This window comes from Hypanus sabinus, chromosome 3 (genome assembly GCF_030144855.1).
Source record: "Hypanus sabinus isolate sHypSab1 chromosome 3, sHypSab1.hap1, whole genome shotgun sequence".
Classification (NCBI taxonomy): domain Eukaryota; kingdom Metazoa; phylum Chordata; class Chondrichthyes; order Myliobatiformes; family Dasyatidae; genus Hypanus; species Hypanus sabinus.
The window spans coordinates 26,739,626-26,758,536 of record NC_082708.1 but is presented as its reverse complement, the minus strand read 5'-3'; the positions used below and the strand labels follow the sequence as shown (position 1 = coordinate 26,758,536).

Here is an 18,911-nt window from a genome sequence, read left to right as displayed (position 1 = left end):
GGTCGGACCGCACTTGGAGTATTGTGAGCAGTTTTGGGCCCCTTATCTAAGAAAGGGTTTGTTGTCATTGAAGAAGGTCCAGAGGAGGTTCATTAGGAAATTTCCCAGGAATGAAAAGGTTAATGAACGAGAACCGTTAGATGGCCCTGGCCTGTACTTGCTGGAGTTTAGAAGAATGAGAAGTGATCTCATTGAAACTTACCAGATATTGAAAGACCCAGAAAGAGTGGATGTTGAGAGGATGCTCCCTAACATGGGGGATCTAGGAGCCAAAGGCACAACCTCAGAATAGAACTTTACAACAGAGATTAGGAGGAATTTCTTTAGCTTGAAGATGGTGAATCTGTGGAATTCACTGCCATAAATAGCTGTGGAGGCCAAGTCATTGAATATTACAGTTAATTGGAGCAGCCATTTATTTTGGACAAGTGTTAAAGAACAAAAACTAATTGAGAAAATAGTTGGGATTCCCTTCATTTATTTGGGACTGTATTGGAACAAGATACTGTTGCTGTACAGTTTCTAACTAGTGTCAGATGTGTGCATTTCTGTGGCTTAGACGCTACACCGTGCTGAGAGTGAGCAGTGTTTAAGTAGTGCCAGTTGTGTGAGCTTATGTTCAAAATGTCACTGATAGTTGACAAGAAATGAACAGTAAGACAATTCAGAACTGTTTTGCTCACTGTGGTTTTAAACATCAGGCTTCGAGATGCCAGAAAGAGCCGAGAATGAAAATGAAACTATTTTACTACTTCAGCAAGTTAGGAACTATGAAGAATTTGAAGGTATTAACAATTATCTTCAATATTATAATGAAAATGAAGATTTGGAGGATGCAATTGTCAACGGCACTATGTTAAGGCATTAGGTGTCACCACTGATTTTGTTCATTTACTGTCAATCAAAAGTATGTGTTGCGTACTCTCTGGATGGATTCCTCAGATGATAACTACTGGGAACGAATACACAGTTTTATAGTACTGTAGTAGCATTAATGGTGCTCTAATTTCTTCTGTATTTCATTTGAATACATCATTTGTTAATCAGTTAAATGGTAGTCTTTTTTTTTGATGTTTTTAACTATTTCCATGAAATTTCAGCTAATTGGGCAAGCTGTTTAATTGGGCAAAAATGTACAGTCCAATTAATCAGGCTTCATTACATTTAAAGTGGTAGTTGATAGGTTTTTGACTAGTAAGGGTGTCAAAGGTTAAAGAAGAAGGCAGAATATTGGGGTTGAGAGGGATAATAAATCAGCCATGATGGGATATTGGAGCAGACCTGATGGGCCAAATGGCCTAATTCTGTTCCTATGTTTTATGGTCTTATATAAATGCAACCTGCACAATTCAAATTACATATGTCCACTGATTTATTAATTGCAAATGTCATTATAATTATTTGTGCAAGTTTTAGACATATTTACATTTAAATGTAAAAGAATATTCATTGAAGAAGAATTCTGATAACTTGTAGGTTTGATATATTTAATAGAGTTGTTGACTTGTTTGTTACAGGCAGCAAATCGCAAATTGGAAGAATATGATCACGAGGTTAAAGATTTGAAGGTCAAAGTCCAAGATTATATTACTGAGATTACCAAAATGGAAAACATGCTTGGCGGATTGGTCAGTATTTTAGAGAAGGCAGATCATTAACAAAAAAAGACTTATTTGATTGCTCATCCATGTATGGCAGTTCATCGGTCTGCATTTGTGAATTATAAGTGTGTTTCGTATAATGCTTGATCTTAATCCTGACCTTTCAGTCGTTACAGGGTGGATAGTCAAAAGATTTTCGTTACTAGTGTATTGATAGCTATGTTCCAATATATTCCTACATTTTGCCTTGCTACTAACATGTTTTTTTAAAAATTAGGGCAACACATCAGCATGAGTGTTAAATATTAGAATGTGAATCCTGTGGAACAAAATTGACCAGCTCCATTTTAACTGGAAGTAAAAGCTGGGAACACTGTGGTGTTCCTTGGGATAGTTCAGTTGTGCAGTAGTTAGTGTTGTAGCCTCAAAGCTCCGCTGACCTCTGCTCATTCTCTCTACCATTTTTTAGGTTTACTCTGACAGCTTGCGTTACCTCCCAAATTTCAATGATGTCTTATGTTATTTACCCCTCATAAACATAAATGGCAAAGGAATCAAAAGGGAAATGGTTGGGCATTGAAGATAATATATTGAAGGAGTACAGGGACATAGAGGATGATTTGAAATGATCAGGATTGCTCTGCTGAGCTGGTGTGCACCCAATGGCCTTTAAAACCTGGAGACATCTCTCGCAATTAACACAGTGGTATTTAACAAGTTTTTTTTAGGAAATCCAGGTTGCCATTTTTATGATCACTCTGCTTTATCATTCTGAATGTGCTTTTCATGCCAATGTCACTAATCTGATGAGTGTTGGGGCTGAAGTAGCAGTAACTTCAAAGCAGCCGGACTTCTTGGCAAAGAACAATGAAGGTGGAATGTATTGTTTGTAGAAGGTCAACCCAATAATCAGGAGCTACAGACCAATCCTTTGTTTTTGGCACTATGTAGAGCAGTGCATCTGGTCAGGATGCTTGGGCACGGTGTTTTACACCATCACAGCCTATTACCAGAGACCTATTGAACTTAAATGAACTTAACTTTTGCAGTTTCATTTGGTTCATGAGAACATGAGCTGTGTTCTGTCTGCATTACCTGAGTCTTCAGATCAACATTTTACCTTCGTTGATAACTAGATTAGAATCAGAGTCATGTAAAAGGACATCACAAAAACAGGCCCTTTGGCACATCTAGTCGATGGACGGAAGGGCCTGTAGTAGTGATGCTGAAACAAATTAGCTTTCTTTCTCTTCTCTTTATGCATGGATGGCAATCCACAGAAAATGCTGAAGGAACTCAGCATATCAGGCAGCAACTATAGAGAGGCCAAGACCCTTCACCTAACCTACTGGATTCTTCCAGCATCTGCAGAATCTCATGAATGCATGGATAGCAGAGTGGATCTGTTTACCACCTTCATTTCTCAACTCATGCCTAGCATTACAAAAGATTATTTCCATTTGTTCAAATTAACAATGCCAGATGTCCGATAAAATAATTTTAATTTCAAGTTGTGGAAAGCTACGCAACTTCCTCATTAATAATGCCTCAGTGAGCACAAAAGGGTTTCTGCAATAAAAGTGGTTGTATTTTAGAATTATTATGGCTATGAAATATACCATCCATATTTGAATGCATTTAGTCGCTGAGATTGAATCTGGGAGAAGAAATTTTCAAAGAAGTATGTTTCTCTAGATTTCATCCAGTCGTCAAATCCTGATGAAGGGTCTCGGTATGAAATGTCATTTGTTTATTTCTCACCATAGATGCTGCCTGACCTGCTGAGTTCCTCCAGCATTTTGTGTGTGTTACTCTGGATTTCCAGCATCTGCACAATCTCTTGTGTTTGTCAGTTTCGTCTGTTAAATATATTTGATGTAGGAATTTTGGGAGAAAAGTAAATTTGGAAATGAACATTTAAAGTACATTTATTATCAAAGTATGTATGACTCTGATGTAAGTACAACTCTGATATTTGTCTTCTCCACAGACAGCCACAAAACAAAGAAACACCATAAAAAACATCACCCCTCCCTCCCTCTTCCACGCATAAAACGAGATAGGTATTGGCTATACAAGCCTGATTTTTTTGCATTCTGCGTTCTACATATTGCATTCTGCAAACTTAGCAGCCCTTGTTATTAATGCTGAGGTTATGTGGTTGCTGGCTCCGTTTAGATCTTGTAAAACAATTTATTTCATTAACATTGCACATTCAGTGCCCACTTTATTAGGTACACCTGTACACCTTGTTAATGAAAATATCTCATCAGCAAATCATGTGGCAGCAACTCAATGCAATAAAGCATGCAGATGTCAAAAGTTTCAATGATTGTTGGTGGCAGAGGGGGTGGTTTTGAGTGTTGATCACCTGGGATTTTCACACACACCAGTCTCTAGAGTTTATAGTGCCTTTAAAATGTCCAGGAAGTAGCAGTTATGTGGGTGAAAATACCTTGTTAATGAGAGAGGTCAGAGGAGAATGGCTGGACCTGTTCAAGTTGACAGGAAGGCAACAGTAACTCAAATAACCACATGTTACAACAGAAGAGTTTCTCTGAATGAACCTCGAAGTGGATGGACTACAGCAGCAGAAGACCACAAACATACACTCAGTTCAGGAGATACCTAACAAGGTGGCTTCTGGCTGTATATTGACATGGCTGAGTTTATTACTTTTAGGGTGAACAAGCATGGACATGAAACTCCATGGGAGCTGGCATCAGGACTAATGTTCATTGTGAGTGTTCTGATAGCAGGTTAATGTAGCATAAATTGGGAACAGATGTTCTCAGGGAAAAGTACGGAAGAAATATGGCAAATGTTCAGGGGATATTTGTGTAGAGTTCTGCATAGGTATGTTCCAATGAGACGGAAAGGATGGTAGGATACAGGAACCATGGTGTACAAAGGCTGCTGTAAATCTAGACAAGAAGAAAAGAAGAGCTTACAAAAGGTTCAAAAAAACTAGGTAATGATAGAGATCTAGAAGATTATAAGGCTAGCAGGAAGGATCTTAAGAAAGAAATTAGGAGAGCCAGAAGGGGCCATGAGAAGGCATTGGTGGACAGGATTAAGGAAAACTCCAAGGCATTCTACAAGTGTGTGAAGAGCAAGAGGATAAGACATGAGAGAATAGGACTAATCAAGTGTGACAGTGGAAAACTGTGTATGGAACCGGAGGAGATAGCAGAGGTACTTAATGAGTACTTTGCTTCAGTATTCATTACGGAAAAGGATCTTGGTGATTGTAGGGATGACTTAAAGCAGACTGAAAAGCTTGAGCATATAGATATTAAGAAAGAGGATGTGCTGGAGCTTTTGGAAGCATCAAGTTGGATAATTCACCGGGACCAGACGAGATGTACTGCAGGCTACTGTGGGAGGTGAGGGAGGAGATTGCTGATCCTCTGCTAATGATCTTTGCATCATCAATGGGGACGGGAGTGATTCCGGAGGATTGGAGGGTTGCAGATGTTCTCTTATTCAAGAAAGGGAGTAGAGATAGCCCAGGAAATTATAGACCAGTGAGTCTTATTTCAGTGGTTGGTAAGTTGATGGAGAAGATCCTAAGAGGCAAGACTTATGAACATTTGGAGAGCCATAATATGATTAGGAATAGTCAGCATGGCTTTGTCAAAAGCAGGTCGTGCCTAATGAGCCTAATTGAATTTTTTGAGGATGTGACTAAACACATTGAAGAAGATAGAGCAGTAGATGTAGTGTATATGGATTTCAACAAGGCATTTGACGATACCCCATGCAAGGCTTATTGAGAAAGTAAGGGGGCATGGGATCCAAGGGGACCTTGTGTTGGTGGATCCAGAACTGGCTTGCCCACGGAAGGCAAAGGGTGGTTGTAGATAGGTTATATTCTACATGGAGGTCAGTGACCAGTAGTGTGCTTCAGGGATCTGTTCTGGGACCCCTACTCTTTATGATTTTTATAAATGACCTGGATGAGGAAGTGGAAGATGGGTTAGTAAATATGCTGATGACACAAAGTGTGGGGGTATTGTGGATAGTGTGGAGGTTTGTCAGGTTACAGTGGGATATTGATAGGATACAAAACTGGACTGAGAAGTGGCAGATGGAGTTCAACACAAGTAAATGTGAGGTGGTTCATTTTGGTAGGTCAGATAATGGCAAAATATAGTATTAGTGGTAAGACTCAGGGCAGTGTGGAGGACCAGAGGGATCTTGGGGTCCAAGTCCATAGGATACTCAAAGCTGCTGTGAAGGTTGACTGGTTACAAAAGCATACAGTGCATTGGCCTTCATCAATCGTGGGATTGAGTTTAGGAGCTGAGAGGTAATGCTGCAGCTCTATATGACCCTGGTCTGACCCCACTTGGAGTACTGTGCTCAGTTCTGGTTGCCTCACTACAGGAAGGATGTGGAAACCATTGAAAGGGTGCAGAGGAGATTTACAAGGATAATGCCTGGATCTGGGAGCATGCCTTATGAGAATAGGTTGAGTGAACTTGGCCTTTTCTCCTTGGAGTACCAGAGGATGAGAGGTGACATAGAGGTGTATAAGATGATGAGAGGCATTGATCATGTAGATAGTCAGGCTTTTTTCCAGAGCTGAAATGGCTAACATGAGAGGGCACAATTTTAAGGTGCTTGGAAGTAGGTGCCGAGGAAATGTCGGGTAAGTTTTTACGCAGAGAGTGGTGAGTGCGTGTAATGGGTTGCCGGCAATGGTGGTGGAGGCAGATACAATAGGGTGTTTCTTAAGAGACTCCTGGACAGGTACATGGAGCTCAAAAAAATAGAGGGCTATGGGTAACCCTAGGTAGTTTCTAAGGTAAGGACATGTTTGGCATAGCTTTGTGGGCCAAAGAGCCTGTATTATGCTATAGCTTTTCTTTGTTTCTATGCTTCTAACAGGGTTATGAGGCTAAACACAGGAGATTCAACAGATGCTGGAAATCTAGAGCAAAAATACACATAGTGCTGGAGGAACTCAGCAGGTCAGGCAGCATCTGTGAAGGAGAATAAATTTTCAGCATTGTGGACCAAGACTCTTCATCACGACTGGAAAGGGCCTTGGTCCAAACCTTCAACTGTTTATTCCCCTGCCATAGATGGCTGCCCGACTGGCTGAGTTTTTTCTGTGAAGGTCCAAGGCTGGTGCTTTCTTCACTTCATTTGATTACATTGAGATATTTTACGTGTTGTTTATGATAAATGGGTCAGTTAAGTATAGTCACAAATATTGCAGTAATACTTACTGGTTGATTATTTTTAAACAATTGAATCTTTTATATATTCAATAGGAAAATGAAAATTTTAATCTGCTGGAACAAGTTCGTAAATCAAATGCACAGGCAGAGTCCTGGGAACTGAAGGTCCGCCAACTTGAAGGAGAGCTCAATTCAATGCAGCTAGATCTCGTTAATGGTAAATCTGAAAACCGCAGGATGGGTGAAAAACTTAGCTCACTTGAAAAAGAAATTGAGGAGGTGAGAACTGACAAATTTATAAACTGTAGTTTATTAGCATGTGAACAGCAAATTTTCAAATTCCATTCTTTAATACTATCTCTGTAAATTCCTAGTTTTGTTAATTATTGCCTATTTAAGTTGGTACACATTTCAAGAATATGAAAGTGACAGTATTTTATTGGTTTTGTGTGTATCTATAAATGTTGACTTATTTCAAGATTATTATAAGCATGTTTGCAGAAATTGAATATATGAATAGCTTTCATCCATTTGCTTCTGTCTTTTCATGCAATTTCACTTAATTTATACAGTAATTCATCACAGAGATGGAGGTAGGCTGGTGGAAAGAGCAGATAAAAGGCAGATGAAATGTAACGTCAAGAAATGCAATGTGCTACATTCTGGTGGGAAGAATAAGGAGGAGCAATGTAAATAAAAGCACAATTTTAAAAGGAATTCAAGAGCAAAGATATCTTAAAATATGTAGACACGAGGTACTGGAAATCCAGAGCAGTACACACAATATGCTGGAGGAGCTCAGCAGGTCAGGCAACAGGATTTGATGAAGGGTCTCGGCCCAAACCGTTGACTGTTGATTACCATCCATGGTTACTGCCTGACCTGCTGAGCTTCTCCACCACATTGTAGTTTTGTGAATGCAGCAAGTGAGATGGAGAACTTTGTTTAAAAAAAATACAAGGATTCAGGGTTTTGTGAATAGAGGTTATTGAGTAAAGGTCATGATGAACATTTTCTAAATCTCTGGTTTAGTCCAGTTCTGGGTACCACCCTTGAGGAAATACAAAAATGTTTCAGAGATTGTGCATAAGGTTTACTAATTTGTTGATAGGCATGAGAGATCTTAGTTATATGGACAGACTGGAGAAGCTGTGGTTCTTTTTAGTACAGCAGAGTTTATAAGGGGATCTGGGGGATTTAAAATCACGAGGGTAGAGACAATAGTGAGGAACTGTTCCTATTGGTGAGAGCATCACAACCAGGAATCACAGAGTGAAGACAATTGACACAGGGAAAATCTCTTACAGAGCATGTGGTTAGGTACTATCAGGGTAGTGGTGAGATCAGATCTAATTGTAGCATTCAAGAGGGAACTGGATGAATATGGCAAGAAAGTTGGCAAATGGAACTAACTGAATTGCTTGTACAGCTGGTATGAAAATGATTTCTTTTTGAGCTGTAACTATCCTGTGTTTTGTGTACTAAGATTTCTGATTCTTTGGTATATTTTTAAAGTATAAAAAATGGCTTTCCCTTGCAGCACGAGGCTGCAAGAAATGCTTACAAGACCCAGGTTTGCTCACTTAATAAGGTGATAATGAATCTGGATGAAGAACTTCGCCAAGTGCAGACTGAAAAGACCACAGCCCTCACTGACCTCTCATCTGCTCAAGAACTTTGCCTGAAGCTGAATTCTAACAAAGAGATGATGATGAAGCATGTAACCAACAAAAACAAGGAGATGGAGCAGGTATCTACATTGAAAAAATATTAATTCTTTCTTATTTGTGTTTTAAATTTCATAGAGTGTGTTTCATGCATCAGCTCCATCTTGATACACAACAGTGTTACTTACAAAGCCCACAGCATGCATTGATTATTTAATTGTAGTGTTTAAATTTATGTTAGCCTGAAATGATGCAGTCTTAAAAAAATCAGCTCACCCATGTCCGTGAAAGTGGATTCCAGTTAAATAGGCCATCGGATAATTGAGGCAGCCACATATTTGGGCCAACTCTTTAAAAAATCAAAAAACTAATCGAGATAATAGCCAGGATTCCCGTTCTGTGAAGAATTTGAAGGTATTGACAATCATTTTCAATGTTACAATGAAAATGAAGATTTGGAGGATGCAGTTGTTGAGTATATTGTATGAAGGCAGTCCATTATCTACACTAGGTATCAGCACTGATATTGTTAATTTACAGTTAATCAAAAGAATGCACCAGCATTCACTAGATGAATTCCTCTGTCCACAACTATACACAGTCCAAAACTAATACTGTTTTATAGTACTGTAATAATATTGATAGTGTTCTAATTTGTTCTATATTTCATTGAAGTACATAATTTGTTACTCAGTTTGTCATTTTTATACTTTTTTAACTATTTCTATGAAACTTCAGTGAATTGGGGCAGCCGTTTAATTGGGTCAAAATATACTGGTTCTGTTAAGTCCAAATTAACTGGAGTCCACTGTAATCAGATCTTTTGCTAGTTTAAAAAAAAAGTTGTTTGAAACTCTCAGCAAAAGTAGGACTCGGAACTTCTGGAAATTTTGCTTTCAGGATCTACTAACATTTAGGTCCAATTCCCTGCTAGCCAGATGCTTAGTCTAACTGGTGACTAAGAGGGTTCAAAGTGTTCGGATGCCACATCCAGAAGATTTCCTGCAGTGAGGTGGAATGTAGTTGCTTATAAGAGCGAATAGAGTCATGTGACTGGGAATGATAGTAGGGGAAACTTCTTTAAGTGGTGTTAAGGGGAGCCCCAGTGTTCCTCTTGACCCATAAGAAGAGATGAAGGAGAAGGCTAGAGCATTGCTTTCAATTATACAGTGGTCTGTGAATTTAGAATTGAGTGTTCATTTGCAAATCTTGTCAGTCAGGAATTTGATCACAATATTTGCTGATAAACACAAGAACACAACAAAATAGGTGCAGGATAGGTAATCAGACCTCTTAAACCTGTCCGTCCATTAAGTATGATCATAGCTAACCTATACTGTCCTCAGCTGCTCTTCAGTACCACTTCCCTATAACTTAATTCATCAATCTTAACCTTAAATATATCTAATGATAGGGTCTCCAGCACCCTCTGGACAGAAAATTCGAAAGACTCACCACCCTTTAAGAAAAGAAATTTCTATGCACACCAGTTTAAAATAATATGCTCCTTTATTATTGCTAAATGCTCATGTTTGAGACTCTATCACTGGTGAAAACATCTGACATTTATTCTATCATGCCTTGTTAGGATCTTGTATGTTAAGAGTAAGGTCACTTCTTCTAAGCTCAAGGAATATATTGTAGACCCAATCACTCCGGCCTCTCTTGATAAGGATAACACTCTTATTCCATAATTGATCTAGTGACTCTTGTTTGATCTGCCTTTAATGCTAGGTAAGACACCAAAAAGTTGTCTTACTAGTCCAGACATAGCTCACTAATATTCTGTGTAGCTGTAACACTACCTCAGTATTCTTGAAGCCAATCCTTCTGCAAAAAAGTACCCTTTGCCCTGTAATCTACATGTTAGACCTGCCTGATAACGTTTTGTGATTCATACTTAAGTGCTTAAACTTGCATTTCCCCACAATAAACTCTAATCTCCATCTGTATCCCATTGAAGAATCACAATATGCTCCTCCACCTACTGTCATATCATCATCAGACTTGTGTTACATTTCATTCCCTCGTTCAAGTCATTAGTATCAATAGTAAACAATTGATGGTCAAAAACAGAAATCTAGAGAACGTTACTTGTTACATCCTTCTAGCCTGAAACTCTTTGCTTTATATATGACAGCTACTTTTCAATCCATACTACATCCAATACCTTTGGTTTTAAATTTGTGTATCAGCTTCCTGTGTGGCATTTTGTCACATGCCTTTTCAAAATCTAAATACACTACCTTTATCGGTTCCCCTGTACCAACTCTCCCTGTAACATCCTCAAAGAATTTAAGCAATTTGCAAATATAATTTAAATTTCATAACATTATGTTGACTAGGATAAGCTTTCCTAAATCATGAATTAATTCCTTTTTGATGAATTACTCTACCATCTTGCCAACAATTAAACCAACTGGCCCATTTTCGTACACTTTCTGTCTTCTAATTAGGAGAGGCAGATAAAGTAGGCAGATCTTTTTCCCGGGGTAAAAATGTCGAAGACAGGCATTGAAAGTGAGGGGGTAAGTTTAAATGATATGTGCAAGGCGTATAGGTGTGTAGGTGCCAGAGCATTGGAAGCAATTACAATAGAGGTGATTAAGAGACTGTTAGGTACATGAATATGCAGAAGTGGAGGGACATGGATTGTGTACAGGCAGAAGAAAATTACTGCAGACATTGCGAGCCTAAGGGCCTATTCATGTGCAGTATTGCTGTCTGGGCTATGTTCCCTTTTTGTGGAAGGGAGTCACATTGGACATTTTCCAATCTTCTGATTTCCCCTTAGAATTTAGCAAGTTTAAAAAAAATCAACCAGTGGGCCCATATCTCTACAGCCAGTTCCTTTAAAACTCTTGGTTACTGGCATCAGGTCCTGGTGATTTGTCCAGTATTTGATCATGTCTTATCTTGGAGGTTAGAATTAGATTGAAAAGAAAAAGTTGCATCTGACCAGTAATCAAAGAATATTAGCATTTTGCAGCTCATTAACCTAAAAGTCATCATGTAAAATTGTCAACTTTGCCACCAACAGCCAAAGTAGGCTATTTACCCCAGTACAAAAAAGATTAATTTCACAAATCTCACACAGAAAATAGCATCCGTAATTATTTTGCTGTTGCATTATTATCCCTTTAAGCAGCTTGTTTAGCTTTGCTCAATTAGTACTTCCAGCTTTAGCCAAGAATTTAAAATATGTTCATCACCCTTCTTATCAAAAATATAATGTTATTTACTTTTCTTCTGTAAGGTTCAAAGTGAACTTGAATCAGCCCGTACTGAAATAGAGCTTTTAAGAAATCAGCTTTCCAGTGAGAGAACTACAATAAAAAACCTGGAATCTTTGTTGGCATCTAATCGTGAGAAAAAGATCCAAAGCCAAATAGTCACTCAAGAGAAAGAGACTGAACTTCAGCTCTCTAAAGATAAGCTTTCCTTGGCAGAAAGCAAACTGTACGTACTGCATTTTTGCATTATCCACAAGATGTTTCCTGGAGGTGTTTTGTTAAGTTAGTTTTCCTGATCCCTATCTCAATTCTTCAATTTTTGCTATGATGTGATTAGCCAAATGAGAAAATGATAGGATAGTGTCAGTTTGATGTTCAGATTCTTTTATTTAGTTGTGTAGCAGAGTTGAAAGAATAGATTTTAATTTCCTGTTATGCACTGGAGCTGTAAGATAAACAAGATGTTGTATTTATGTTTGTTTAATTACCTTTTGAGGATCAAGATGCATAAGATTGATATTACAGCATGACAATTCATTGAAGCTATTTCCTCCCTGAAGTCTTCAAAAGAGACACCAACTTAACTCCAATTTTCTGCCTTTCTATATTCTGCTATTTATTAAAAAAACATATATTTTCCTGGCATTTTTTAAAATCGTCAATATGACCAAGGTCTTGGTGATTGTAACATTACATTCCAGATCCAAACAAATTAGAACACATAACTACTTCAAATTTATTGTATCCTACTCTCCCCAAAATTCGAGCACTATCATAAAATCTACAATTTAGCTTTCATAAAATTAGGCCAAATTAAGGGTCAAAGTTTTTAATTATCGTAGAGCAATATAAGGCCGCAGCATGTTACAGATTTGACGAGTGAGATAACTCACGATTGAGAACAGAAAAACCAAGGATTGATAGATAAGTTATAAACATTAAAGTGAAGGTTGGAGAATGAAGTAGAACTATCTCAGCAGAACTTTGGATGTATTGTTTGGAAGGTGAAAGGTCAGACTTTGAAGAGACGAGTTTTGGAGTCAGTTGAATACATGGTAGAAATCATAAATTCAGAGGTACAGTGAATAAGTTACTGGACCAGCAACCAAACATCTGGACTGTTGATTCAGAGACATGAGTGTGAGACCAGTGCGGGAATTTAAATTCGGGTAATAAAAAATGATTTTATAAAACAAGCTGATTCAGAAATGGCTTGAACAAAACTACTGCATTTTTTGTAAGAACTTATCCCAGATAAGTGGCAGATGATGTTCAAGCCAGATAAGTGTGAGGTGGTTCATTTTGGTAGGTCAAATATGATGGCAGAATATAGTATTAATGGTAAGATTCTTGGGGTCTGAGTTCATAGGACACTCAAAGCTGCTGTGTAGGTTGACTGTGTGGTTAAGAAGGCATATGGTGTATTGGCCTTCATCGACCGTGGGATTGAGTTCCAAGAGCTGAGAGGTAATGTTACAGCTATATAGGACCCTGGTCAGATCCCACTTGGAGTATTGTGCTCAGTTCTGGTCACTTTTCTACAGGAAGGTTGTGAAACTATAGAAAGGGTGCAGAGCAGATTTATAAGGAGGTTTCCTGGATTGGGGAGCATGCCTTATGAGAATAGGTTGAGTGAACGTGGCCTTTTCTCCTTGGAGTGACTTAGGATGAGAGGTGACCTGATAGAGTTGTGCATTATGATGAGAGACATTGATCATGTGGATAGTCAGAGGCTTTGTCCCAGGGCTGAAATGGCTAACACGAGAGGACACAGTTTTAAGCTGCTTAGAAGTAGGTGCTGAGGAGATGTCAGGGGTAAGTTTTTTTTTGTGCAGTGAGTGGTGAGTGTGTGGAATGGGCTGCCGGCGATGGTGGTGGAGGCGAATACAATAGGGTCTTTTAAGAGGCTCCTGGTAGGTACATGGAACTCAGAAAAATAGAAAGCTATGGGTAGCCTGAGGTAATTTTTAAAGCAAGTACATGTTTAGCCCAGCGTTGTGGGCCAAAGGGCCTGTATTGTGCTGTAGATTTTCTGTATTCTAACTTCTGCCTCACTGATATCATCAAGTAAGAAAATCCACCTGAATGTGATTTGAGATACTTTAATGTGGCAGACTTGAAACTGTCTTTTCAATAAGGTACAATTTGGGTTAGATGCTAACTGCTAGTATTGTCAGCCACACCTATGTCTCTTGGAGATTTGCTTTAAAGGTGGGAGTTGTGGTAACAGATGAGTTAAGTGGAGAAAGGCAATAGAAAGTATGTGGAGAGCGATGTTCAGTGCCCAAGGTAGTGGGATATATTAAGTGCCAAATCCATTGACCTCTTTCAGTTTCACTGTAGAATTTATTTACTACATAGGCTGCTTCCTTCATCTGAAGTATAGTGTATAATACCTCTAAGGTGGAAGGTTGATGACTTTTTTTTTCTAAGGAATTATTTCCCTTTTGTTGAAATTGCATTGGCACAGTTCCATTAGGAAATAGCCATTCTTCATCTGTAAATTTGACTGTTAAGAGTATTGTTAAGCTCTTCAACCAATTCTAACAGTTGAATTCCATTCCCAAGGACTCTCCAGAATTATCATGGATAATAAACTTGCTGGGGTTTTTTCTCACCCACCCTGTTACGGAAGAATATTGTCAACCGCAGAACCCTTCTTTTTAAACTAGCAGATGTACTACAGATATCAAATGTTATTGGTTGCTCTGTCACACTTTAAAGGGAAATTTTCCATAAATTATAACTAATTTTTAATGTGTACTGCAAATTAATCAAGCAGGACGTCAATAGTGTTAAGTACTCCTGTTTTAATGTTGCCCACTCTTTCTTTGAAAGTCCACTGCCTGAACTAACAAATACAACACAGAGGAAATTTAGCACATTGCCACTTATTAAAGAAAAATATTCATAAATGATTCTTGGTAAATTCTGAGTAAAACCCTTGGAAAATTCTTGATAATGGTAAATTTTCAGATCAGTGCTCAAGAAAACCAGACTTTAAAAATAAAACTTTTTAAAAAAAAAGCTCATGCATATCTGCACAAATTTGGTAATAAAGCTTTAACATAATGATTTTAAAGAGAAGTCAAAATGTTTCTGATACCTCAAAGGTCAGAGGAAAATGTATGTGGAAATGTTAGTGTCTTGAAGAAGTATTCAGCCCCCACAACTATTTTCATATTTTACTGTCTCATATCCTAAATTTAAAATATATTGAAGTAGGATTATTTGAACTGATCTGCAGAACTTTGTGCATCGTGTCAAATCAAAAGAAATATTCCAAAACATGTCAACAATTTACTAAAAGCTAAAAACCAAAAAGTATTCGCTCCTTTGCTAACCTTCCTCAGGTACAACCTTACCAACTGACCCAATTTGTTGATGTAGAAAATTGGAGGATCACCTGTTTTCAATTAATTCATAGGAATAAGTACCCCCTCTCTCAGTAAGATCCAACAGTATGGTAAATTTTCAACAGACCAAACCAAGATAAAGAGAAAAGAGCATTCATGACAAGTCAGGGAAAGGATAATAGAAAAACACAAATTTGGGGAAGGGTACAAGACCACCTCAAAGGCAATGATCAGACTGTAGAGCTCTGTGCAGCCCATTGTGAAAAAGTGGAAAAAATATGAAATCAAAGCCACACTGCCTAGATCAGGCTACCCCTCTAAACTTAGTGTCCGGAGAAGAATGGTACTTGTAAGAGAGGTTACTGTGATGCCAACAATCAGAGTGAACTGTAGGTCTCTGACTGCAACTGGAGATGGGGTTCTTGGATGGCTCCACAATCTCTAAACCCTTGCACAAAAAGGGTATTTATGGAAGAGTGACAAGGAAGAGGTCCTGGTTAAAAAAAATGCATATCCTTGCTCTTAAAGACTTGGCAAAGAGTCAATTAGAAGATCCTGTAGAGATGTGGAGGAAGGTCTTGTGGTCAGATGAGACTAAAGTCGAACTTTTTGGCCTCAACACTAAGCGATGTAAATCGAATACTTCACATCAACTAGGTAACACCATCCCTACTTTAAAGAAAGGTGGAGATAGCATCATGCTATGGGGGTGCTTTTGGAAATCTGGTCTGAATTGATGGGAAGATTAATGTTGCTACATACAGAAGGATCCTGGATAAAAACCTGATAACTTCTGGCAAAATCCTTAAACTGGGGAGGAAGTTAATCTTTCAACAGGACAATAATCCTAAACACGTTGCCAGAACAAACATGGGGTGGCTTCAAATGATGAAAATTGATGTCGTTGAGTGGTCCAATCAGAGACCTGACCTTAACCCAATCAAATATCTCTGGCAAGACCTCAAGATTGCTGTCCATCACTGCTCCTTAACTAACCTGGCACAACTTGAGCAATTTTGCAAAGAGGAATGGGAAAATCTTGCTCCATCACGGTGAGCAAAACTAATAGAGACTTATCCAAAAAAACTTCTGGCCGTAATTGCTGCAGGAGATGGTTCAACTGAGTACTGAGCAAAACGGGGGGGGGGGGGGGGGGGGGAGGGGAATGAATACTTTTGAACTCCTGATATTTCAGTTTTTGAATTTTAGACTTATTGCTTTACAATTGTAAGTTGCTTTACAGTTGCTTTAAAAAAAAAGGAGCATGTGATTCACAGATAAAAATTCTCAAAGTCACTGTTTATAATATTTATGTGGACAAAGAGTTGGGAGTTGAATACTTTTACAAGGCACTAAATATGGCAGAGCTCCTTTGTAACCTGTAGTAGAACTGTCATTTGGGAAGTCTTCCTAAATTGGTCCAATACTTTCATTCACCCTGAACCTGCAGTATTTATTGTGAAGCACTTCTGAACCATCATAGCTTGATCCAAATGTTTTGTTACCATGTTTGTCGTACAGCTTACAGCGGTCAAATAGGCAAAAAGGATCTGTGCCTAAAGTAAAAACAGTTAACACTCAGTAAGCTGAGCAGCATATGTGGAAAGTGAAACTGAGTCCTGATGAAGCATTTCGGCCTGAAATGTCAACATTTATTCCCCTCCATGGATGCCGAGTTCCTCCAATTTTTTTGTGTTTGCACAGAATTAACATCTTGAACTGTTACGCCGTGTGAAGAAAGTATGAAAGGAATGCTCTATTTTTATAATAATTTAGTTCTGACTTTAAAATGTCAGTTCTATTAGAAACAATTTTAGTGAGCATAAATAACACGGAATCCAGATTTAACATTGTTATTGTTACAGTATACACCGTGGAAAATGGCCATTCAACCTAGCTCATTCATACCAACTGATTAAGGTGCCTTCCTGAATTAATCCCACTCGCCCACAATAGGTCCATATCCCTATGAACCTTTCCTATCCATGAATCTCTCCAAGCGTCTTAATCAGTGTAATTATACCTGCCTCTACCACTTCCTCTACTGGCATTTTTCATATACCCACAATCCTCTTGTGTGAAAATCATGCCTCTCAGATCCCCTTTAAATCTTTCCCCTCTCATCATAAACCTATGTCCTCCAGTTTGAGACTCTATGGGAAGATAGCTATGTCCATCTACCTTTCTATGCCCAACATGATTTTATATATCTCTATTGTCAGCCTTCAGCTTCCTTTGCTCCAAGGAGAACAGTTTCTTATGGCCTACCAGTACAACAATTTTGGTCTCGTTTGCAAACTTACATCCAATTTGTTAACCTACTGTATATGAAAAACAACAAGGGACCCAGTAACAACCCATTCAGCATACCACCGATCTCAGGCCTCCGGTCTGAAAAACAATCCTCCACTACCATCATCCGACTCCTTCCACCAAGCTATTTTGTATCTAGTTTGCTGGCTTATTCTTGACTCATTAGGATTTAACCTTTCAGACAAGCCTACCATGTAGGATCTTTTCAAAAGTCTTGCTACAGTCTATGTACCCGATGTCTACTATCCTGCCCTCATAAATCCTGTTGGTTATCTCTTCAAAAAAAAAAGCTCAAATTCAAAAGACACTGTTTCCCATGTACAAGGCCAAGCTGATCATTGCTAAGAGTCCTTGCCTTTCCAAATGCTGGTAGATCCAGCTTTTCAGAATCTCCTCCAGCAACTTTCTCACCACTGATATTAGGCTCTGTAGCATGTAGTTCACCAGCTTAAACAAAAACACAGCTTCATGGCTATCCTTAGTCGCCATCCTTCATTCTTATGGTACCTTACCCATTGCTAAGGAAAGTACTAAAATCTCTGCCAGGGCTCCAGCGATTTATTCCTTTGTTTTTCACAATGTCCTCAGCTACTCTTGGTTAGGCCTTGGGGATTTATCTACCTTTATGTGCCTAAAGGCTGTCAGCACCTCCTCTTTCATAATATCGATATGCTTCAGGATATCACCATTCTCTTTACTGATTCCCCAAGTTTCCATGACCTTCTCTGCAGCAATTAACAGACAAAAGTAGTTTGTTTAAGATCTTATTCATCTCCAGTTGATCCTTCAGGGATCTATTCTCCACCTGGTTTTGCTTATGTCCCTGACTGTTGTTCCTCTGTGCTATGTTCATATACTTAATATTTTGTTTGGCAGAGCTTCTCAATGCCGTGAAATATCTCAGCTGAGGAGCAAGATGACTGTGCTTGAAACAGAATTAGAAATGGCAAAGAGGCAGTTGGATACTGAGCGATTTGAAAGGCAAGTGCATATTTTGCTTTATTTTTCACTCTGTTACAGTGATCTCTATATACTTCAGGGCCAGCCACACCCTTGCACTTAGAAGGCCACTATAAGGTCCATTTGTTGCTGGAGCTCTCTTGAGCATGGCAGTGGTTAAAGACCTCTCCTGTCCCTGAACCACCAATAGAGTCTTCAAGGTATCCATCTTCTTCCTGGTAGACTTTTGTGTTTACAGTGTCATTTTCTCTCTCCGTTGCTATTTTTTGGCATTCTCCACCATAAACCTACCAGTCAAATACCTGATGTGTAACTAATCCACCTGATGATCTCTCAGGATCTTATCCAGCTGCAAACCCATCCCCATTCCATATGTCAGTCATGCAGTTGCTAACTCTGTGATCTGCATTCTCAGCAGAGGTTGGAGATGTCCAGGAGCAGCCGTTTCTACACACCTGATACCTTTGGGTGATAGAATAATGGACTTGTATAGCATATAAAATGGCACCAAGTCTGAGTTCCATTGTACTGAATTACACAAGTCCCATTTACCTGCATTTTGTCCATAGTTCCTAGGCAACTATGTGCATTG

General features: G+C 38.7%; 1 protein-coding gene across 7 annotated transcripts in view; it reads left to right on the top strand.

Annotated features, from left to right (window-relative positions):
• tsga10 (testis specific, 10) overlaps positions 1–18,911 on the top strand; it is a 125,411-nt gene that overhangs the window by 95,630 nt on the left and 10,870 nt on the right. For all 7 annotated transcript variants that reach the window (XM_059963906.1, XM_059963904.1, XM_059963905.1 and 4 more), the window contains 5 exons: positions 1,518–1,628; positions 6,884–7,069; positions 8,331–8,540; positions 11,714–11,916; positions 18,236–18,340. In XM_059963906.1, the coding sequence (XP_059819889.1) occupies positions 1,518–1,628; positions 6,884–7,069; positions 8,331–8,540; positions 11,714–11,916; positions 18,236–18,340 (815 nt within the window). The remainder of the gene's footprint in view (positions 1–1,517; positions 1,629–6,883; positions 7,070–8,330; positions 8,541–11,713; positions 11,917–18,235; positions 18,341–18,911) is intronic.